At 38.3% G+C, this 24,866-nt stretch overlaps 1 protein-coding gene across 4 annotated transcripts in view; it reads left to right on the forward strand.

Annotated features, from left to right (window-relative positions):
- The window catches only part of BRAF (B-Raf proto-oncogene, serine/threonine kinase), an 89,091-nt gene that overhangs the window by 15,330 nt on the left and 48,895 nt on the right, over positions 1 to 24,866 (forward strand). For all 4 annotated transcript variants that reach the window (XM_049821512.1, XM_049821509.1, XM_049821510.1 and 1 more), the window contains exons 2-3: positions 1,912 to 2,013; positions 12,938 to 13,201. In XM_049821512.1, coding sequence (XP_049677469.1) covers positions 1,912 to 2,013; positions 12,938 to 13,201 — 366 coding nt within the window. The remainder of the gene's footprint in view (positions 1 to 1,911; positions 2,014 to 12,937; positions 13,202 to 24,866) is intronic.

Here is a 24,866-nt window from a genome sequence, read left to right on the forward strand (position 1 = left end):
CCCCTCTGTGATTCTGGGTTACTTTGTCAGTGAAGCATCCTCCCTCCCCACCTTCCCCATTGCCAGGCATTTAGATATAGTAAATTGTTGATACTGGTTATGGTACAGTACATGTTGAGGAAAACTTTTGGTAGGTGAAATTACCAGAATGACCAAATAGTAGAAGTTGTGTTAAGTACTAATGAAACCTGTTTCTGAGGGTAATCCTGAAATGATTTCTTAGTTTGCCAGAAATTTTCTGTATACGCATCCAGGTTAACAGCAAGTTACCAGTTACACAGTAACTAAACATCCTAAACTCTTATAATGAACCAATTAATTCTAGTGTTGATTCAAGCTTGTTCTTTTCACCAAGCATACAACTAGTCCTTGCCATCTTGGGAAAAACTAGCAAAATACAGAAATCCTTCTCTTTGCTGCTGGTTGGCAGTCCAAGCTTCAACATGATAAATTGTTTGCAAGTTGAGAAGTAAGCTGACTTCCACATTTGCCTCAAGGGAATTTACATACAGAATACGCGAATAGCACTGTCTTTGTTCGGTGTGTCCCCCTGCTCCCCTCACTCTTTGTAGTTTGGGTTGCTTGTTCCTGAGCAAACTATTTTCATATTTGATGAAATCTTTGTTCTGGTATCTGTTCTAAAACTTGGGCTAGAAGTGAATCGATTATTAGTTTAATTTAGGAAATTGCTGGCAAATAACTGATGTCTAGAGTTAGAAGGGGTAAATAAGGTGGTGTGCAAAATGTGAGTTCTGTGTTTTAGAGTTTGTTTCTTTGTGAACTTCTCAAGTTACACGCTAAAACTTGTTTTGATCCACCTTGGATTGGATCCTATTATTGGTGCCTACTTTAGAATATCAAGTTATTTGCATCTTCTTTTTAAAGAGTTAGGTTGTCAAAATTTGTAGATGCAGACCTGGTCTTGAGGCTGTATATATTATAATCTGTGAAGTAGAAGAGAGTTAAAACTGGAAAAGGTAAAGGGTATCTTTAAAATACCTTTGTAAGAAGCACTCTTTATACTATCTTCATTTCTTTCATTGTGAGCCTAATAACTGACATAATAATTTTTTCCTGAGAAATAGTCTGAATAACAATACCTATGAAGGTGACAGTCTCCTCTCTTCCTACCTCTTCCCCCACTATAAATTTCTGACTTTGATTGGACTGAAGTAGCTTCTTAAATCAGTATAGCATTATTGCTTTTAAGTATTTGGGCTTGTGCGTCGCTGCCTTTTTAGGTATAAATTAGGGTTTATAATACTGTTCACCTACAATGGTCTTAAAGTACTAAAATTAACTCTTTCAAGATGTTGTGAAGAATTACTAACAACCTGAGTTGTTTCATAGTACAGTGCCTAGTCTTCTCTGTGCACTAGAGGTAAATGTCTTTTTCAGGTTGCGTCCAAGGTGTGTAAGAAAACTTCTAGGGTAGGCCAAGTATAGAAGTCAGAGTATAGAAGGTGCTTTTTAAGATCAAGACATCCTATTCCCATGCAAATAAAACACTAGATCTAGGTTTTGTGAATGTTGTTTACACGGATTACTTACGGTTTGATAGAACTCCTTCACTAAACTTTGTAGTACTGTAGAAATTGGGCTGCAAAGTCTTGCAAGGAAAATACTTAATATGATTTTGATAAACCTGAAAAATAAACCATTCTTAAAAGTTTATTCAATGGTTCCTGAATTTTAAAACTAGATTTAATTTTTCTCTGTTTATATCAGAAGTAAGCTGTGTATTACCAACAGTGGATGAACAGGATGACTTTGTGCACTCTTTTACTGATAATTAAAATACTTTTATTACGGACTTCTGTTATTTAATACCAAGAAAATGGATTTTTTTTGTTTTAAGACGGATTCTCTAGGCTCCTTTTGATTATAAAAAATTTTAATTTTCTGTTTTAGGTGTGGAATATCAAACAAATGATTAAATTAACACAAGAACACATAGAGGCACTGCTAGACAAATTTGGAGGAGAGCATAACCCACCATCGATATATTTAGAGGTAAGTTTACATTCAAATCAATGTGGTTAGATTAATGCTGTGTTGTCTTAATCTTATATGAAGCATCTTGCATTAAAACTGAGAATATCTGTAGTAGAAGAGAATATTCTTTTTGTGTATTAGAAACTTATCTCTTCCCCTGGAGATAGAAGGGAACTGTGTGGGATTCCTGATACACATCTGTAGGGGAAGGTCAGCGGCATACTCTAATAGTTATGTTGGTGCAACTGAAATGTAAAGCATTCTTTTTAGGTGTGGAGGGGTGGAAGAGTGTGTGTGTATAATAGAAAAAGGCACGCTCTGTTCTTAAAAGCAAATATATACACATACACTTGAAAGCATCTTCTAAGACTAACATTGCCTTTAAAGCAGTTGACTTCACTTTTTGTTCTTTGAAACATAATCATGTAGAATCCAAAAAATTATATTAGTAGAAGGGAACTTCTTAAAGAAATACATAAAATTGTAGGGTGGAGTAAGCTGTGTTTAATTTGTAAACTAACTATAAATTAAATTTCTGTATTCTTTCATCATTCCAGATTCATAAAGTTGCATTGACGTAGGACCATTAAAAGCATAAAAAAGGACTGCATGCATAAGTTACATCTGTTAGGAATTGAATGGCTATCACTTACTCCAAACCCTTGGTTCTCTCAAGTATTGAAATAACTGGAGGTCAAGCAGATTTCTTTTGTAGTCTTTTTAATTGTAATTGCTGCCTAAAGGCACTGGGTAATTAAAAATAAAGATCTCATTATTTGAGGTACTTCTAGCTTTTATCTTAATATGTCAGAACAGGGCAGTAGCTTGATTGTACAAATGTTGACATAAGGTCCTTAACAGTTAAGGTCAAATGAGGCCCTCTAGTTGATTTACTTATTGGTAATGTGAAATGGGAGTATTGAATGAGTGCTAATCGCTATTTTAACCACTCAATGGTATATAAACACATCTCTGTTTTCATATGAACTGGTTCATTCCATATGTCTGGTTTTAATATTGTCACATGTATGTTGGTTTCATTAGATTATATATCAAATTGCAATAATAATGAGCTTAATCTGTACTAAGTCTGGATTTGAAGTAGTGAAATTGTTAAGTTCATTACAGTCATTTGTCAGTTGCTTGTATCTAAAATAAACCCGAGATCTCTACACTGGAAGCTTTTTGATTGTTCTGTAGTCCATTGAAAGGGAAGAGGGCATTTGCAGTTGTAAATGTGTACTAGGAAATGATTATGATAGTGTAAAGAGTATGGTAAGTCTGAAATAGTTAGTGACTACGAACCATGAAGCTTGAAGTAGATTTGCAAGTTCAATGGTTCCATGTGCCGCTGAGAGGAAACTGCAACTCTGGTTTACCAACATGGTAGGGAAGCCCTGCAAGATGGAGCAAGGTGTTACTCTGCTGCAGTGAGTTGTGCTGGATCATGGAGCGGTTCTTGTGACAAGTAGTGCTGCTTTTTCGGTTGAATTATCCCGTGAAACAGCGAGTCCTGTGAAGAGAGCCCACTGTCACTGAAATGAAAAGCCTTGTTTTTCCCAGCTCTTTGCTATGTGGTTCCTCTGCTTCCTTCGTTCAGGTACTTGCAGTACTAGTAGTGACTAAGCCACTTCTGATCACTAACCTGGAAAGAAAATACTCTGATTTTGTTAGATGAGTTTGCCATCCTGTTAGTAGATTGAACTTGGTCATGATGAAGTCCAGTGAGCCCCAAAGCTGTGGTTAAAGGTTAGGGAAGGGGAAGAGCTTGCAGCTGTGAGCCAAGAACCTAGACAGAGGGCTGAGAGAGGAGAGGAACCTTCTATTTGGATGGTCATTAGCTTAGATTAGATCATCCTCATATGGATTGATTGAAGTGAATAGGATTAAATGCTGCAAACCTGTCATTTGTTTAGAGCGTAGATTTCCTGTGGTAGAACTAAAGTGTGAAAAAGAAGAAATATATTACAGAGTACCTGGTATGGTCAGAAGCAAGATTACCATCTACCTTCTACTTTTCATTTCAACCCAGCAGCCGTTGTCTACCGTGTCCTTTCTGTGCCTTTTCCCGAATTTTGGCTGCTTTTGGCTTGGTCAAGAACAGGGATTGCTTTCTATTGTCAGAATTTACTTTGCAGCAATTTACCCGAGTCTGATCTGTCACTGCTAGAGCTAACATTTTGACTTTCTGTATTCCTTCACCTGTCAGAAAAAGGACCAGAACAACCCTGGTTGCAATATGGAAGGACAAAGGTATATGTAAAAAGCTCTGAATGTAGTGTGATAAAGTGTGGAAGAACACATTTACTTCTAGGAAATGTGGAACTAAGAAAACGCAGTAGTTTTGATATGAATAAAAAGAACAGGAGAGTATGTAGAATACATGTGGGTAGCTTAAGTGATAATAGATCACTTGTCTGTCTGACATCCATTAGAAATGCCAAACTCCCTATGTACAGAGCCACTGCGCGATACCTGGCCTGTTGTTCAAGTTCCATACCTGGGCATCATCACTGACTTCTGTGCGTGACACCTTTTTCCCTGCAAGCTTTCACGTCTAGGCTACGTCTAGGTCTTGATGCTATGGTCTGTGTACTATCTCCAGAGTGCTTGAACAGGAAGGTAATGTAACTTGTAGTCTGTCCATTCTCTTCTGATTTTTACGTTTTGGTGGTTTTGCTGAAGTCTCATTTCTGGCTGTGAAGTGCAATATTGCCCTGCTTTTACACAGAATCTGTATGGGCAATTTTGCTAGTCTGCTACTTGGACTGCATCACCCTTCCCTTTGTTTCCTCTCACTGCTCTGGTCTCTTTGCATCTTCCATAAAAAGTGAGTGACTCTTAAGGGCATCTGTAGATTGTGCCTGTTGATCATCTCTTGAGTGCGATCAGCAAGCTCTTGGCAAAAGTTGGAATTAGCCAAAGCTAATTGTTAGATAAGTACCTGCAAATAAACACTTTGCTTTCGCCCATACTGCCTTTCACTGTTGTAAACATCTAGTTTGTTATTGTAATGCTTTCTGCAAAACCATGGGTTTTTGTATACCTATGAAAAGCTTGACAGCTATCCATCCATCTTCTGGTGTGTAGAGTTTCAGTACAATAGGGTTTGTTCAGTTCTTTTGTACTTCTGTCTGGCTTTATATCCTTTGTTTCTTAAGCATCTAACTGCTCACATTCACAGAACTTACAGCACCCTTTGCACTGGCTCCTGTTCTGTGCTGGAGCTGCCTCCGTAGACCTGTCAAGTAAAGTTGTTGTGGAACCTGGCAACAGCATTGCATTTCAATTAAAAGTGGAAAGGAAGGGGTTGGGGGAGTGGAAGCATGCAAAGGAAAACTGAAGAATTGAACAAGAAAATTATTTCTGAAAATTGAGCATGCAAAGGATGTAGTAAAATTATTTGTGCATTGAATATAAAACATACACCTCATTTAAAAATAAAAAGGAATTTATGCCTTAGTTACAGTTGCTCAAAAAAATAGAAGCTAAGAAGCTCCTTCCCCCTCCCCCCCCCCCCCCGTGCTTATATAAGAGTAAGAAGACAAAATGGGTTGTTTTTGTGGCAGACTTTTTTTTTAATTCTGGGGGGGTTCAATGTATTTTACATCAAAAGAACTTTAAAACTGACAGCTATTGTCGCAGCCATCATTTCAGGATTCATCAATTGACTATGAAAGAGGAATGGATTTCTTGAAATATCAAAAGTGATTGACGTGTGCTGTGTTGAATTCAGCATATATTTAATTATTCCTGCAAGATGGGGTACTCGGATTCAGGGGTATCTCACTGCCTTGATCCATCACTCCTCAGTGATGGTCTTAAAAGGGTGACTGTAGAGGAGGGGGAGTAGAGCCTGCGTGCCTGGGTGGGCTCCTTTTTTGCAGCTGCCTAGGGTAGAAAATGTAGCGTGAAGCTGGAGGGCAGCAGGTAGCTTGTCTCCTCTCAGGGCAGGAAAGTAGGGGCTGAGGAAAGAGACCAAAGCTGCAGAGAGACTTTTGGGTGTGTGTATAAGGGACAGGGGTAGGAAACAAAATGAACAGAAGAAAGAAAAGACCATTTGTCATTAACCACACAATTTTCTTCTAATTATTATAAATAGTACTAGTTTCAGGAATCTTATCAATGTTCTCTAATATGATTACAAGAAAAAGTTTTCTGTTTGTTCCATCGGGAAGAAATAATACATGTAGCAAGCAACGGCTGTATTAAAATATAAAAAATGGCTTATAGCTAACATTCTTTCTTAGGTAATCCTAGTTCTTAACTTTTTCTATCTCCTGTGTGTAACCATGTATCTCAGATCGTACAGACTTCTGGAAATCTCTGTCAAATATTTAAAATAACTGCTTGACTCAGTAGATGTAGAAATATCACTAATAGCATTTTGCTTTTCTTCTGGAAAAGAGGCTGCAGGAGCTCCTTGGTAGGTTTTACCACACTTTTTGGAAGCACTCTGTATCACAGCAGCTGAAAACATCAATGATTTTTGTCTTCCCACATAATTTCTTACTGCGTTATATCTGTCCTTGAAGTGCTGTTTCCCAAAATACACAGTTTGTGATTCACTGTGGAAAAACCCTTTTCTTAAGGTTTGTCTAAGCATTGTAAGTATTGGAAATCTTTACTGTGAAGAAGTCTAATATGATACTGGGAAAAGCTGGGGTTCAGTTAGCAAAAATGGTTAAAATATGCAGTTGCATATTCTTCTATAATGGCCATCAAAATAATATTTTTTAAAAAAAATTTTTTTTGTCTCTACCAATAAAGTACTGATGAAAAGGATAACCTATGTTAGGGAAAGGAGAATTAAGATCTATGCAATTCAACTTAGTGTTGGCAACAAATGCTGTCTACAAACTGAAATGTGTTGTACAGATCCAGACTGGTCAAAAGCACTCAGCTCAAACTTAGGAGAGATTGTGCTTAAATGACTTAATCAGATTTGTTAGCCTTTGTAGACTCTTAATGACTGTTCAGGGAGGCCTTACCTATTTAAACTTCCAAAATGCATTTTGTGTCCTTGCCTCATAGTTATGTGTACAGAGAACACTTCATCTGCGAGAACTTAATTGAACTTGAACGGTATTAGCCCATTCGCATGTAAATAGTTCCTCACTTGGTGAGACCTTCTATCCTGGACCTGTAGGTTATGTCAGTTAACACTACAAGAGTAAGCTGCCTGCTTTTTTTTGTTCAAACTCCACACAAAATAAAACAGTATACGAATGCATAGGTAGAATGATAGTGGTATCAAAATAAGTTTTAAAACTTAGTCAGCTTTCTAGTGTTGTGCTGAAGGAATCATCCTCCTTCCTGCTCCTACTGTTGGAAGCAATTTAAAATGAGAATCATGGGGGCAGAGGTATGTTTGTCCCCAACTACCGTGATTTTTATTTTTTTCCCCCTAGCTTTCTCTTTTCCTGGGCTATTAAACATATTTTATTCAGCAGCCTTGCTGTTGCTATTTTTGAGAGTTTCACTGTTGAATTTCAGGAGAGTGTTTCATTCCTTATTCCTGTATATCTGAAGAATCAATGCAGGGGGTCAAATTAAAGAAGATTACCTCTTTGCTGATCTAAAGTATGCTTATTGCAACAGCGGGCATATACAGTCTGAAATGCATCTCAGTGTCGAATCTCAGGTTGTTTCAGATTGTTTGTGGGATTCCAGGAAAATGCTAATCCTGAGTACAGGTGCTGGGAAACGGGGTGGTTCTCTGGGGAAATTCAGATTAATTTTTACCAGGCTCCTAACAGATGCTGATCAAATATGTTGGACCAAAACTGGAGTGTCTAAAGTTAGACTAAGTACAGATTTAGGAGTCTTACTAAATGAAGAAATCCTGACGTATGTTATGTCTATCTTCAGCTCCCATTTAACTTAGTGGGATTTGCATTTGATCAACAGCCTAAAAGGTCAGACATCTTTTAAATAGAAACACAATCTCAGTTTCAAAGACCAGGAAACTGTAGTTTAGGCTTTTAAGAGTCTTGCAGTATGTGGATATTCTCTAATATTGATTGAGGAAGGCAGACAGAACGGTAAAACCAGTTGGTCTGCTTGAGTTTAGTCTGGGTTTCTAACCAGATGTGGTAGGGGGCAGGGAGAAGGAGAAAGTGTATTTTGCTACTTGGTTTTGTCCCACATTAATTTTTTAAAAAATATTTCACTTGTTGCTTTTTGTTTCCTTGGATGTTATTACTAGAATGTATAGCCTGGTTATGGCCCAAGAAAGCAAATTTCAAATATAATACAAATAATATGTAATACAAAAATACACATTTTTGAGAAAATCCCTTGTTGTCATCTTGACAGCAGAGCTCTGTTGGCACATCTATGTAACATCATCCAAATTTTGTTGACTTCTGAGGTCAGTGTTTATATTGTCAATAGGTTGCAACATTTAAGAAGTAACTAACTCTGATGTTCCTGAGTGAGCAGCAGTTGTATTATGGCATGTAGGTACATTGTGTATAACCATGCCAACTTCCTATGCTTTAGATGGACTTGGCAGCTTACCAGCCCTTTATACTTTTTACTTAGTTGAAGCCTCAGAGACTATATTATGTTATGCATACATACTGATGTGCAATATAATTAAAATTAACTTTTTGTTCTATTTTATATAGCCATAGAATTATGCGTAGATTGACAAGATGTGTCAATGTGAATCTAATAGCCAGCTTTTCAAATATGTTTTTTCCTTTAACTTTGTGAAACACTGTAAATTCACACTAAATTGGGTGCCCTGTAGCGATACAACAAACAGATAAATTTGTTGAGGATAATATGTGTTATTAAAGACAGTCTGGTTTTTTGCAACTAATGAACAAGCTGGAGGAGTTGAAGAACAGAAGCCTCATGACAAGAAGCAGCACAACAACAAAGACGAATGCGGCGCCTTGCACCTGCGACAAGGCGGCTGGTTTGGTGAGCAACGAGCTGAGCTGCGGGTAACTCATCCTCACGGTACCTGCAGGCTGGGCTGCGTTAGCAAGTGCCTCACCAGCACGAAAGAGGGACCCATCTACTCACTACTTGTGTGACTGCGTTCGAGCGGTGTTTAGCGTGGAGAAGAGAAGGCGAAGGAGGAATCTGCAGGGTCTTGCAACCTAAAGAGAGGGCCAGGCTCTTTTCAGACAAGCACAGCAAAAGGGGAAGAGGCAATGTTACAGACAGCATCGAGTGAATCTCACAAGAGAAAATTCTTCATTGTGAGAGTGGTTTTAGAGCCCTGGAACTGATTGCCCAGAGGCTGTGGAGTCTTCATCCTTCAAGACTTTCAAAATATGCTTTGGCAAGACCCTGAGCAACCTGATTGAACTTAAAAATTATCTCTGTGTCAAACAGGTGTTGGACTAGATGACTTCCAGGGTTATCTTCCAACCTCTTTTTTGTTGTTGTTTTTTTTCTCCTGTGACTCTCTTTCAAGCTGAAAGTAAGATTTAAATTTTCTTGTAGAACATTATGCACTTCTTCATGGGAATATGTAACCTGAATGGATTTCATTCTAGATTTCATAAACTTTTCCTTCTGAAATACCTTTAAAATCCTTAATTTAATGAATTGCTTGAATGTTCAGCTTCATCTTCTTCATGCTGTAGATGCTGTACAAACTTAATTTTGAGCTTTTATGTTTGTTTTTGAAAAACAATGTTAGAAATCAACCTTAGAGTTGACCCAGAGGGCCTTGACTGATTTGAAGGTTTGTGTAGCTGTTGATGCCTGTCTGCTAATATGGCTCTGCTGCTGCAGGTCACTGTTGTAGACAGACCAACTTTACGTCATAATCTTTCTTTTAGCTAGAAATACTTGCCACAGGACAGCTTTGCTGTTGTAATACCCTTTCAATTTAACTCCGTGGTGTCCTGGTTTTGGCTGGAATAGAGTTAATTTTCTTCCTAGTAGCTGGTATAGTGTTGTGTTTTGGATTTAGTAAGAGAATAATGTTGATAACACTGATGTTGCTAAGTAGCGTTTATACCAAGTCAAGGACTTTTCAGCTTCTCGTACTGCCCAGCCAGCAAGAAGGCTGGAGGGGCACAAGAAGTTGGGAGGGGACACAGCCAGGACAGCTGACCCAAACTGGCCAAAGGGGTATTCCGTACCATAGGACATCATGCCTGGTATATAAACTGGGGAGAAAGCTGGCCAGGGGCTGCTGCTTGGGAACTGACTGGACACCGGCCAGCAAGTGGTGAGCAATTGCGTTGTGCATCACTTGTTTTGTATATTCAAATTATTTTATTATTATTATTGTTGTTACTATTACTATCATTATTTTCTTCATTTTCTGTCCTATTATACTGTCTTTATCTCAACCCACAAGTTCTACTGTTTGGTGGTTTTTTTCTGATTCTCTCCCCCATCCTGCTGGGGGAGTGAGTGAGCAGCCGCTTACTGTGGTACTTAGTAGCTGGCTGGGGTTAAACCACAACACATGGGATAATGTTTTGACTTGGTGCTGTTGGCTGTGTAAGGACTATGGGTGCTAGTCATCCGCTGAAACCAATGTCTCACCGAAGTACTTAATCTTTGTGAAAGTTAGATTTTTTGGAGCTATTCTGTTTCTGCTGCATGTACTGTTGCTCCTTCTCTGTAAAAAGAATTTATTTTTTTAAAAGAAAAAATGTATTTCAAGTCTGCTGATGCATTTCTAGTTCCATTATGTTTTATTATGGGATCTTCTACTATGACATTGAGTAACAGTATAATACTTCAGCGCTTTTGTCTCCATTAAAAATAGAGTTTTTCATGCAGAATTTAATGGTATAGAACCCAAAGCCAGCAGCAGCTCCCAGCTTTCCATGCTCATTGTTTATTCTCTTAAGATAAATCATTTGACTTTGAGTTTGCATTAGTGACAGATTAAGCTGCCAGTGTAAACATTGTAGGATTGAGTATTTTGAAGGATGTGTGTAATTTTGTGAAGGAACTAAGCCCACAAGTATCCGGAAGCAATGTAGTGTTGCATGTGTTCAAATAATATTTTGCAATGTTCATGAGAAAAGGAAGTAAGTATTTAGAAAAGTATTGGTGAAATGGTAACAGTTTATGATTCTTACTTTTTGTTTACTGAAAATAATTCTTGACACACAGAGCTTTTACTAGAATTTACATGAAACGTTGATCCTGGAAGCAGGAGACACACATTTATGTTACTGTACAGCCAAAAAATGCCATTATTAGTCATTGGGTAACCTTTCGATTTACTTTTGACAGTTGAATTGGACTAGAGTGAAAATGGTTTGGTTTTAAGTCTCCGAGTTTGGGGTCTATTCATGAAATGCTAGACATCTTCAGTATTTAAAATAATAGTAAGTAGTAGTTCTAGGTTTCCTGCAACTGATGTTCATTTATTAAAAATGGAACTCATAAAATTAAAAATTTGAAATTGTGGTGTTCGCCGCCATTCTTTAAAATGTTTTTTTTCTTAGTCCTTTTTGTGTCAAATTATCATTCTCTTTGTTAACACTGTAGGGATGATGACACAAATTTTTAACATGGGTCCATCCTGGAGGATGCTAAACCTTCATAAGAAGCAAGGGGCCAACCACTGTTTATTCACCCAGGCTGGCTTTGTTGAACCTGCATGTACAACCCAGAGAAATAAATTCATAGTAAAATGTAGTATTTGTGGCAGCACTACTGAATGCAGGTCATTTTTTCTCTTAACTTCAATTTTTTTTTCACATGTAGACCCTGCAGACTTTCTGCTCAGTTCAATTCTCCTATAACTTTAATTAGCAACACATTATGCACAGAAAATTTGAGGAAAGCAAAAAAAGTAAAAAATCTTTCCCTAACATGAATATCTTTTGTGGCATTGAAAATGTATGCAGCTTGGCATAGATCTTGGTCTTGCTGGAGACCTAAGTAGAAAATTCTGTTCCCTACTGCTTAGATGTTAGGTTTGTAAGATCTTTGTTTCTTCTTGTCTGTAAAGGTCTAACATGTCCTTAGTTAACACTGACATGCTTATGTAGCATGAAACACACGTTCCTGAACTGATTCAGATTTTTGAAGATACTCTGTACTAATTTATGTGCTGAAGAAATAATTCTGATCCTTGGATACAGATCAAAATTTTCTTGTTATAAAGACAAAGTTGATGGAAACAAACTTTAAACAAAAATATATACCGATTATGTATTTGTATTATAGAGTTTGGCAAAAATGTTTAACTTGGCTACATTTAATAAAAACTTAATGGGCAAATTTAATGTTACTGGATTTTTTTTGTTTGTTTAAGAAACTTGATCAGTGTGTAATCAGGTTTTATATAAACTTGGTAGAAAATAGAATTAATCTTATACAGACATTAAAAAATTCTTCCAAAGGGTCACTTTTACATGTTTATGGATGACTTTGTAACAGGGAAAACTTAGTTGTGTTCTAACTGAAATAAAGTTTTTTGCACTATCTGGTATGAAAGGATAGTGCCAGAGGTGAAGGATGCTAAACAATGACCTAGGTGAGTTGTCTGATACAGATGTTAAAAAGCAGATTTCAGCTTTCTCTTAATTATTGCATTAGATGCGTTTAGCTGTCATTCCAAAAGAATGATAAATTTACCTGTGGCACAGTAATTTGGCAATGCAGCTGACAACTTTTATTAAAGATTGCTGTCTTCTTTAAAGTAGCTCTGAATTAGACTGTTTAGTGCAGGTGCTTTGCAACTGTGACTTACGATTTCTTTTATACACTTAACCATTTAATCTATTAAAAAATTAGTTGTCGGTTCAGAAGTTTTAACATAATGAGTTGAAAGCCATTTCTTCTTTGTGTCCTACTGAAAAATTTCACCAGACCATTTTGTTTGTATTACTGGGAAATTTGAATTAGTTTAGAATGCGTTTTGTTTCATGTTCATTGAATTTAGATTTCGTTTTTTGTCTGGGGCTACTATAGCATTAAAACAGCTCCTGCTCTTTCACAGGCCTATGAAGAGTACACCAGCAAACTAGATGCTCTACAGCAGAGAGAACAGCAGTTACTGGAATCCATGGGGAATGGAACGGATTTCTCTGTCTCCAGTTCGGCTTCAACAGACACAGTTGCATCATCTTCGTCCTCTAGCCTCTCTGTAGCACCTTCATCCCTTTCGGTTTATCAAAACCCTGCTGATATGTCACGGAATAACCCTAAGTCTCCACAGAAGCCTATTGTTAGAGTCTTCCTGCCCAACAAGCAAAGGACTGTGGTGAGTCAGTTTCTACTCACATACTTGTAACCTCAATATTTCCTGTATCTCTCTCCCTCTGTATGCAAAAGTTAATTTAGGAGCTGAAAAAATACCTGTGAAGGTCAAAGAGGTCGTACGATCACTATTTGTGCTCTGCTGCACTCAGTTGTTTTGATAAGTTGAACGTTTTCTACAAGATTAACACAAAGATGTCTATTATAGCAATAATACAGAATACAAAACTTTGAGGAGTTTTGTAACAATGAAGATACTTCAAGAAATATTTTTCTCGAATTGCCTTTCTCAGATAAATAGTAATCTACCATTTTACGGTGGTTAGGAGGGGGCGGGAAGCTCTGGTTCTTGTATTATACAAAATTATTGATTAGTTTAACAGGGCAAGATTGGGGAAAGTAAATATTTTCCATGTTATCAAAGTTACTAGCAGCAGTGAATGCTTTAGAGCAAGCACGCAGCTAAGGAGGGCTGTGCAGAATCACTTGGTTTCTTTTTTTTTTTTTCTTTTCCTCCCCACTCACTGTGGTGAGTGTTTCATGTTGGGACCCTGATGCTATCAAGCCCTGTGTAGAGAACTGACTAGGGGAGGGACATAATTGCTCTTAGGAGGGGCAAGAAGTGTTGCTTGCGAACTGCTCAAAAACAAGTGTTTATCAGTTTTGACAATGTTATAGTGATTCCTGGAGTCAGGGAAGAAGAGTTGATTTTTTTTGCTGGCTATTTAATTGTCTGTTATAGGCGGAAATTTTTTATCGATTAAGAGCTGCCAACTGAAGAGCCTTGATACGTGCTTTAGAATAATACACTGCAAACTGATGCATGAAATTACTGACAAGCCATAGTCCAGGCACTGTTTTGCAGGGGAGCTGTGGTTCCAGAGAAAATGGGAAATGAATGGATAGCACAGCCAGCATCCATGTGAAACCAGTGCTTTTTGTAGCAGTCGGTCAGGTACTGGCTGTCACTGGACTGTGACTGTCTGTGGAAACTGGGTTGCTGGCAAAGAGAAGAAAACCAAAACTGAGTAGTGCTGGGCATTGGGAACATGTCCTCTCCCTTCCCCTGCTGCTTTCCTTCCATCCCTCCCTCCCCCTGACCCACCAAACAAAAGAGATCATAAAACTTATAGTGGGAGCAACAGATTAAAGGGCAGTTGTTTTCACCTGATTTTTTTTTTTTTTAATATTGCTTAATTGTGAAAGATACCACTAAAGACTGACAGTAGTATTTGGGTTTTGACCTAGAGAATGGGGGTTTAATATAAACTGTGACCACTGTGCAGATGTACAGTGTTAAGCAAGGTGATTTTGTTGTCTGCCTGTGAGGTATGGCTAGGCACGTAGTACCACCCATGCTGAAATTTGGAGAGATTATAGTTTCTTCTGTCCCACCCTCTGTGGCTGTTGTAGCTGCAGCCCCTGTGATGGGGCTGTCCCACAAGTTGTTTTTGTTTCTTTCCTACAATGGGTCAAGCATATTGCTTCCTAGATCGTTCTGCACGTTTTCATTTCTGTCTCTGCTGTGTGTTCTCTCGTTCTCTTCTCTAAGCCATGTAGTATATTTCTACTCTGACTCTTTTGTCCTCATCTGCAATATTGCTGCTCTGCTCCTTTCCCTCTCTTTTTCATCTCCTTCTCAATCCTTTTATCAGAGGTGTGGTAAGGCTTGTCTCAAGTCTAAGCTCTGTTTTACTTTTGAAGGAATCATTTTATATAAAGAATAGTTCAGAATTATGAAATACACTGCATCAGACTTCTAGGCAAGAGTGAATTTTTTTTAATGTTCAAATGTGTGTATTTCACCAAGTTTAAGTTATTTCTGAATATGCAATTCTGATTACATGTTTCTGAATATGCAATTCTGATTACATGTTAGGAAGAAGACAACTAAATTTCAGTCTGAACCAGGTGATAGAATTTTGGGCCAGTACAGAACTGCCTTGCCTCATCTGAGACGTGGTTTTATACATGTTGCTGGTCCATTCTAACCAAAGTAAAAGAGGTTGTCTGCAACCAATGCATCTTTAAGTTCTTAAGTAACAGTAACAAATCAGCTTGGTATGCTCAAAACCATGTGTGATACAATGCTTTTCCAGACTAGTATTCCTTCTCACTTTTATCCCTAAGCTTTGGTGTTTTTGATGAATGTTATGATACTGTAGTATCAGTCATGCTCATTAGAAGCTTGTAGATTTAACCAGAGAGATTAAGTTCAAGAATGCCAGCTTGTCTGTTGCTATGTCTTGACTAAGAGTTAACTTTCTAGCTTGAGGACCTGCTGTCATTTGATGAGGGAATTGTAACACGTAGCAGTGGTACACAGTGACTGTCAGCAGGGAGTTTTTTCCAGCACTGAATCTAGATGCTCCTTCCTGGCTATGGGAGGCAAATGTGGTTTAAGTTGGGTGTAGTCGGGGAGAGGCTCTTGCTCCTGTCTGCAGCTCTCTACTGGATTCTAAACACCATTTGCCTTACCAGTCTAGCCCTGCAGCTTGTTTCCAGCTTGCTAAATGTGAGACACTATGAGTAGAGCTTCAGGAATATCTGTAGTCTTGTGCTGTGGTAGTTAAAAAAACCCCAAAGTGATACAGACAAAAGAGTAGGAGACAGGCTAGTGGTGGAGGGAAGGGGCATGTCCTTTAAGTCTCAAATTTGGTATAAGTGTGTCTGTACAGGCACTTATATAAAGAAACAGATGCTTGCAGATTCAGGGAGGCATGAGCAACACATGGGATTGCTGGCTGGAAGCTCAGGTTGACAGGATTTGTCTTCATACAGTCTATAGCAAGGTGGACGTTAGCTCCAGTTCTCCTAGGAGACACCCATTTTTGGTTGAAAGTATTATTCTAAATAAGCAGTTGGAAATACATACTGAGGTCTGGTCAGCAGATACTGCAAACTAATGGTTCAGCTTTGGCTCAGGCATAGAGCTGATTTCTTTTTACTTCAGTTTTACACATTGCTTGGATCTAGTTATGTTACTAAGTTGAACTTTTTTTTTTAATAGACCTAGTACATTATCTCTGTTTTAGAGCTGGGAGATGGTGCTTATAGGAACTCCCAAGTGTTGGGGTTATTAGCCTTGGAGCTGAAGTTCATTTCTCTGGAACTTGAAACAGTGCTCTTGTTACTGAGCAAGTTAGGAATTTCTTGTATGGTGACTCTTAATGCAGTTTCTCTGTTTTCAGTATTCATTGATCCTATACATAGTCTGTTGAAAACTAAGGAAATTCCAGAAACAAACCCAGTTCAGAAGGAATTGCAGCTTACAGTGCAGTTTTAACTGCAAGTAGTCAGATGATAGGCTACCTACCCAGCAGTTTTCAGTGAATACCGAGGTTACTTGCTGTAGTACACTTCCTTCATTCTCCCAATGGATAGAGAAGTCTTGCACATGTCGTAGTCTTCCTTCATAACTTCTGGCTTTAAAAGCGGACCTATGGTGTCTCACTTGTGCCTGTTAACTGAGCCATTTGCTTACATAGTCATGATGGTGGTTTAGGGTTTTCAAGTATACAGCATGGCTTCAGATGTGGTGGGTTGAAGTAGGAAAGAGATTCCTTGTGCAAATACATGGTACCTGCCTTAGGGCCTCCCCCTGCCAAGTCCCCATTCCAGGTGGCTGTTAAAGTAAGGGTAAAATGTGTCCTACAACCAAGAGTGTAGCTGGGAAAGGAGAGTTGCTCTTAAAGTTGTAGTGTTGCCACAAGCTTCCCCCCACCCCAACCTTAACTGCTTTCAGTTAATTGCTACTTCTGAAAGAAATCTTTTTTAACTATCACAATAATATTTTCAGTCTCTACCTCCAACCACAGACCCACTTCAGGAGGTGAGAAATCTTGTCAGATACTAGGGAGTCTCTTTATTTTTATCTGGGAATGCAATGACAGTTCTTAAGCTGACTTAATTTGAAGTGACTGGAATTAAATTGGTAATGGAGAACCACCCTCCTCGTGTATCTTTGATTGTACTCTGAAGTGGTCCCAAGTACTACAACAGCCTTCTGGTACTTGTTTAGAACTGTTAAAAATGCAGGAAATGGCGGTGGCAGGGAGCGGGGGGGAGATGCTTACATTTTTGACTAGCAACTGCCTTGTTACTTGAGAGTTGTCTCTGTTTGTTTTTTGTTTATTAGTAGTATTGTTTGTGTGCAGGATCAGGCAAATACATCTGAGCTGGCTCCAACTAGAAATACAATGTGAGGAAACTAATGGAGTACAAAGAAATAAGACTATGTTGATCAGTGTGATTTTGGTGCATAGGCAGTGTAGCTAATGTCAAGTTTCTTTGTAGGTGCCATGATAAAGCAGAGTGCTGGATAAATAGTTTTTCCTAATGTTGGGAAAGGTGTGAAGGTGCTTCCTTGAAAGCGTAGCCAGTGAGTGGTGAAGCCTGCTGCTGCTGATCAGTTAGCAGTTGAAGTCGGCATCTTGATTCAGCTGGCCACACAGCAGGCTTAGAATGTAACTTTTTTTGAAAGCAAACCCAAGTTTATCCCCATAATATAGAGATATAAATGTCTGAAATACATATACTTTCTTTCCTCAGTGGCATCGTTCAACTGGCAAGTTAAATGTCCTTTGGAGAAGCGTCCTGCATAGATGTGACCAGGATAAGTCTGTGTGGGGTTTTTTTGGTTTGTTTGTTCTAGGCCAGAGAAGGATGTTGAAATAATAAAAGTGCAAGATGGTAAAAGTCTGACAGAGATTGTCAGTTATTTTGCAGAACAAATTGATGAGGCTTACCCAAACTGTGGGTGGGGAGAATGTAGGGAAAAATTAAGTTTAAAGCTTGATTGGGTTAAGGATCTAAACGGCTGTGGGGTAGATAGTAACAGAACTGCTAATTAAAGGAGAGCTTTTGGATGCAAGAGGGATGTATGAGCTCTGACCTCGAGCTGGCTGCTAGAAGTCTGAGAGATTGTTAGGTGCTGAAACTTGGGTTTTGGTGAAAGGGAGATGGTCTTCAATGGGAAGTAGATGGTAGTGTGTCAGCATAAAAGCAGAGGTTACATTTACCGATGAGATTTCTGAGAGAATGCATAGAACCAGAAGAGAATACAACCTTGTGGGATCGTTAGATAATTATGTTGTTGATTAGGATTTTTTTTTTCCAAATTACATGATTATATGATTGAAGGTGCAAGCAGAGAGAGAAAAGAAACAGAAGACACTCATACAAATAACTGGAAGGAGACACACAGCTGGTCATTGGGGAGGGGTAGTAATCCAAGGAGAATGAGGATTAACAACTGATCCAGAGGTATGGGAAGAAGTCATTAAAGATCTCAATAAGGTAATTTCAGTTTAATGTAAGAGGCAGAAGACAGTGAAAAAGTTTAAAATGAACTGAAGAGGAGGAGTTCCAGGCAATGAGCATAAACAGCTTTCTACGAGTGTAAAGATTACAGGAATATGGTATTTGCATATAGGACAAAATTTAAGCATTTTTGGGGATTGCTTCTAGTTGTGTGATTGTTTTGTTGTTTTTTTTTAAATTATTATTATTACTATTATTATTTATTTTTCTTTGAGAGTTTGGGGGGGTATTGTTTTTTGAGCACCTGGGTAAAGTATCTTTTGCATGTCTTTGGGACTGCCAATTTTAAACTGGTAGGCTTGGGATAAGGAAAAAAATCCCCATTCTCAGTTGCAAGGACTGTTGCAATTTTTGCCTTCCTCCATAAAAGTTGACAACACAGTTAAAATTATTTACGAATTTCACCTATTAGGTTGCTTGGTTACTGTAAACCTTAAAACATTAGTAAGACTTTTTAGACAGGTTTCCTGTGGCACATCAGTTGTGGCTGGTCCTTTGCAGGAAAGTGTTCTGAGACCTTGGGTGGAATAAATATTTTTGTGGATGTATCTGGAGTGTATCTCTGTCGCAGTGAAAGAGTACAAGAATGAGGCAGGCATGTGTGATATTTTCCCCGAGTTGTCTTCCAAATTTGTGCTATTTGTCACTCAGGAATTTTATGAGTTTAAGTGTTTTCTATGTGGTAACCCTCCATCCAGTCTCCATTAAACCCACACTATGGATACTAGAAGTTTGTGTCTTGTGGTAAGGAATTCCATGGGCATGATTATTTGTGGTGTGAGTAATCGTATTCCATGTTGGTCTTTAAATCTGCTACATGCTAGCTCTCTGTACTTTATATTGGAGGAAATAAAGGCTTCTGACAAAAGGCATTTAATACAAGGCCTGGTACAACAACAAATGGCTAAAACTAGTCATAACTTAGGAACAATATTAGGAAGTTTCTGATGTTGTAGTGAAGTCTGGTAGGAAAGAAGAGAATGGAGTGGAGGGGCTTCTAAGTACTCTATGAACAAGATAATATAACTTGCTTATATTTGCAGCCCTGAATGATTTTGATTACCCAAGATATCTCTTCCAGCCAAGTACTTACAGTGTGGAAAGAAACAGTCTGAAAGCAAATGAGCAGCCCTGAATGCTGGTATGCTTGAACATGGAAAGTTAGAAAAAACTGTGTTTAGGTGTTAGAAATAATGGGCAGTTGAAAGGCATCAGGTGGTGATGATTCTTGCTCTTAATCTGTATGTAACCTGTTGCTGTCTGCACACACTGCTAGCTTCCAGGGGAGATGTTTGCTTCATGTCCTCTGACCATCTTGTTGGAGTGGCTGTAAGTGACATTGGAACTAGGAGAAAGGGGGGGGGGGGGGGGGGGGGAAGAGGAGCAGATGCTGTTCCTGCTTTGGGAAAGCTTACCAGCCTCCAAGTGCTTCAGCTGTCTGCAGATTCTGGATAGGATCAAATCATTGTGTGTTTTCACCCACCATGAGGTCTAAAAGCTTCCTATGGCAGCTTCTAAACCAAAAGTAATACTTTGGTAAAAAAAAAAAGGTTTCCTTTTCTTCTGTGTTCAACTATAGAAGATTGTGTGTGGTTTTGGTGGTTCTTTGTTTTGCTTTTTCTAAGTTTAAGAGTAATTAGAGGTGATTTGTGTAAAAATTCAACATAAATTTGGGCCATGAAAGTTATTTGCCACTTCATTATGCGTTGATATGCTTCATATAAGTGTCATAGATATATGTATTAGAAAGTTCATGTTCTCAAAATGCAAATGTGAGACTGCACTTTTCAAAGGGAGAATTTGTATTTTTAAGATGTACAGAAACTGAACAGGTTTGTGAATGCTGTGCATGGGGACAACTCTTCAGGTTTCTCACTCTTGTCACACCTTGATTAATTAGTACATCTGTCTTAATTAGACAAGCAATCATGTGGTCTTCTCTGCAGTCATGAAGGCTGGAAGAATCAGATATTTTTACCCTACCTAAATTCTTAGCATAAATTAATTCATCATGCATGCACAACTGGGGTCCTTCAAATGTTCTGGTTTTAAATCCATTACTTGATACATTTCTTTTGACTTAAGATTTGCATCTTACTTTCTGGACTTTATGCTGTGAGTTTGTGCCTGAAGCCTACCAGTAAGCACTGGATTTCTACAGGCATTCAAGCTGTCCTACCAGTTTCACCTGTCAACTATAAGGAAAATTCAGAGAAGGGATGTTCAGGTGGCTGAATAAGCTAGTTTCTTGCTTCTAATTACACACCTGGTTTAACATGATTAGGTTTTTCTAATCAAAAACAATTAAAAATTCTCATGTCATATCAAACATGCAGCAGAAATGGAGTTTATTTGTAGCCTGTGCCAATGGATGCTTAGTGAATGTATCTGCATGTTTTAGAATTTTATGCATCATATGAACAGACTGGTAGAATAAAGTAAGTTGTAGCTTACTTTCAAGTAAGCTTTACCTGATACATTTCTGGGTGGGTTTTTTTTGTTGTTTTGGGTTTTTTTTTTTCATTCTTAGAACATCAGGGAGATCTGTTAGCCTACCTGTCCTATTGCTGAAAGGGAAAATCAAATTAGAGACTAAATTACCAGTTTTCATTGGGAAGAAGTTTAACCGTGGAGGACCTCTGTTAGTCTGTCAATAAGCAAACAAAATTTTATTACATTGCAGGAGTTGTACAATGAAATAGACTTTACAGCTGCCATGAGTAAGTCCTTCATGTCTAGGAAAGCCTGGAGAATGTGTCTTTGGGAGGTGTTTAGTGAAGCAAGGTGAACAGCAGTGCTACAGCAGACTGTACTGGGGTCTTGCTTGAGTGGAGTTAATTTTCTTCACAGCAGCTCATATGGTGCTATGTTTTTAGACTGATGACCAAAACAGCGCTGATAACACAGCAAGTAGCATGTTAGCTGTTGCTGAGCAGTACTTGCACAGGGTCAAGCCTTCCCTGTTCCCACTGCTTCTCCCAGAGAGTAGTCTGAGGAGGGGGCACAGCGGGGACAGCTGACCCCAACTGACTAAAGGGATTTTCCGTGCCATATAACATCATTCTCTGCAATAAAATCGAGGGGAGTTTTTCCAAAGTTGCTATTGCTCAGGGACCGGCTGGGCATCAGTCTGCTGGTGCTGAGTTTTTTTTCTGCATCACTAGGAAACTTTCTTCCCTTCTCTTTTTCCTTCACTTTTTAAATTGTCTTTATCTCGACCCAGGAGTTTTCTTGCTTTTGTCCTTCTAATTCTCTTCCCCCATCCCACTGAGGAAGGAGCGAGCAAGCAGCTGGGTGGTGCTTAGCTACCTGCTGGGATTAACCCACCACACAGGCTAAACTCAGTGCTGGATAAATTCAAAGTATTATGTGTTGAAAAGAGAATAATTTAATCTACTTCAGTTTTATTGACATGCAGTCTTAGATTGCAAAGTCAAACTATTGAAAACTTGCCATTATAAAATCAATGGCTTGTCATCTGGAATGCCTTGTGCAAATGGATCACTGCTTTTTAAGAATATTGAAGTAAGGAGAGTTTAGTGATTTCTTAAGAGATGGAAAGTCTGTAGAAAGTAATGAATGACAGAGAAGAATATTGTTTGTACCTCATGATGTGCTAGGCAGCCACTCGATGAAATAATGCGAGTCACAAATTTGAAAATAATTGAAAGAGATGTTTTAATTCCCTGTCTAGTAAGTCATACTTAAATTCATGGCTGCTTGTGTTGTTTAAGTAAACTAACCAACCAAAGCTTTAAGGTGTGTAGAGAATGTGTATACTACCTGGAGATGAAAGTGCCCGTTTGTTTTTAGGATCAGTTGCAACAGTTCAGAGAGCGATTTGAATTCTAGCCCTTCTGTGGTACAGTTTCTTGCCCCCCCCGCCTTTAAAGCATTTGGACTGTGATCATCTGAGACAGGATGCTATGCAACTGGTCTCTGGGTCTGACCTATTAGAAAGAGGTATTTAAACTGTTTTGTAACCTAAATTTCTAATGCATTTGGCTTTTGGTTTGGAGAGCAGCCAGCTGACTTTTTTGTCACTTGAACAGAAACCTCAAGGTCCTGGGTTTTGATTCCTGTATAGTGGCTGCAGATATTTTTCTAGATGAGCATTTCTCTCACGAATTAAGTCTAAAGCCATATTTTCCAAACTTTTTTTTTGTTAGGGGGTCACTATCAATCTTCGCAACTTCTGGCACTCATATTCACTCTAACTAAAATTTTAAGATGGTCATCCTGCTGTCTACTATTGCCTTAAAAATGATCAGTGCTCTTCTGAACACAGTTTGGGAGCTGTCCCTCAAAAGCTTGAAAAATGGTAAGGTGGAAGCTGCTGTTGACTAGGCACAGCAGGTTTGATCCACTGTGGTTTACGGATGGTATACTCATAAGCTAATATTTCTGTATTGATATAAATCAGTCCATTGTGTTCTACAAATGAGTACCCCTTAATTGCATTGGAGGTGCGAGTGGGTGCTGGTAACTGATGTCTTTGCAAGTTAAATGGGATGCATTTGATGGAATGGTAACAGCTTTGTAAAATGGGTAAATTCTGTTCAGTTTCCGTTGGAAACAAGATTTAATGCAATGGAGTTGTCTCCCATTTGTCTTACTAATGTGGTCCATTAAGAATGTATATTATTAAATGCTGCTTTCTTCTAGAAGTTGGTCAGAGTTTCATGCCCTGAAATCCAGAACAACAGTGTCTGAAAGGCATGTTCTTCATTTTACAGAGGATGTGATGTTCAGTATCATCTTATGTCCTTTTTGCCATGGAGGGGTTTAATTTTATCTGTAAGTGCTGTAACAAGTGGCTGACTGCTTTGGGTAAACACTTGTCCTTCATACCTAAAATAAGAAACTAAATGTGGATCTCATGTTTCAATTTTTACCATAAAGCCTAACATGTTGGAAGGCAAAACTAGTTATCTGGCAGAAAGATAGTTTAGCTTATTTTCCTCCCAACACATTGAATTCTGTGAGCATGTTGCTGGCATTTTTAGTCATGTAGGTACCAGGGGGAAAGAAAGTGTGATCTTTCAAGCTGTATGTGTTGAGGTAAGTAATTCAGTACTTTGAAGTGATATTTCAAAATCCATACTACTTGGAATATTCTCGCTGTTGTACCCAGTACTCTTTCACTGTTTAGAATTTTTCTGAGGCTCTAAGGTATGTTGCACATACCTTACATACATACATAACACTTGGCTGAAGTGAGCTGAAATACAGTGCTAGGCTGAGGAAAAATGGAACCAGATGACTAGTTCTGAGAACTATAAGACTAGATATTCAGAGTTGTCCAGCCTCTCCACTTTCAGAGAATACCTTTGCATTGATTTTTGAAGGGCTTCTCAGTCTCTTCAGTCTTTTCATTGCTGTAAAATACTGGAAACTGAACTGGTGTAAGGAAGCATTTTTAACTTACCGAGACTATGCCAGTTTCTACTCTGATGTTAGAAAAGTGATGTAAGAGTTATTTAGGGATGGAGCCCTGAATTTCTTACTGAATCAGGAATGACCTGATTTACAGAAATAAATGATTTATTATGCATTGCTTAAATGCTTGTGGCTGCAGTACTAAATATATATCAGCAATGTTGTTATGAATACTTAGGGTCCATAGAAATAGTTTACATGAGTAAAAGAAATGAGGAGATTAAGTGCTATAGTTCTGTTTAATTTGTCTAGGTAGTAAGACTGAGAATTTTGGGAATCTGGAATAATTTTCATTCATTTCCTTGGAACTTCACATTTACAAAGTTGAACATGTGTTTTGGTGTCGTCCTGAATCACTACTTGCCTGATTGCAAGATGTGTCCAGTATGTAGCTTAATAACATACCAGAGAAAGTAATATACTTGTGCATCTTCAGTCTGTATTAGCAGCTTCTGTACTATCCCTTAGTATTGTATAGCCCATACTCTTTCATGCTTTTTGCTTTTGAAAATTGAATCAACTTTCAAATTGTTATAAAAGCATAAACCTTTTCTGATCTACAAATCTTTTAAAAAGAAAACCGTTAGCAATTAGAACTTGGAAACAGATCTCCTAACTCAGTAGGATGAATTCCTAGGTGGTAACTGTTACAAAACATATTTAGATTCTCTCTTAGTTACAAAACAAAGGGATCAAAAGATAATGGATGGACGTGGACAAAAACGGCTTTGAAATAATGTTAAGCATTCTTTATTTCAATAAAATGCAAACTTTGTGCGGTTTACTGGATTAGTCATACGAGTGCATGTTCTGGAGTAGATCAGAAATTTTCTCACGGGGAACCGATTTTGTCAAAAAACGCTGATGTGATTCAGTTAAAATGCTCTGTGGGAATCGTGTCAAAACTC

The sequence above is a fragment of the Accipiter gentilis genome, chromosome 18 (genome assembly GCF_929443795.1).
Source record: "Accipiter gentilis chromosome 18, bAccGen1.1, whole genome shotgun sequence".
Lineage (NCBI taxonomy): Eukaryota > Metazoa > Chordata > Aves > Accipitriformes > Accipitridae > Astur > Astur gentilis.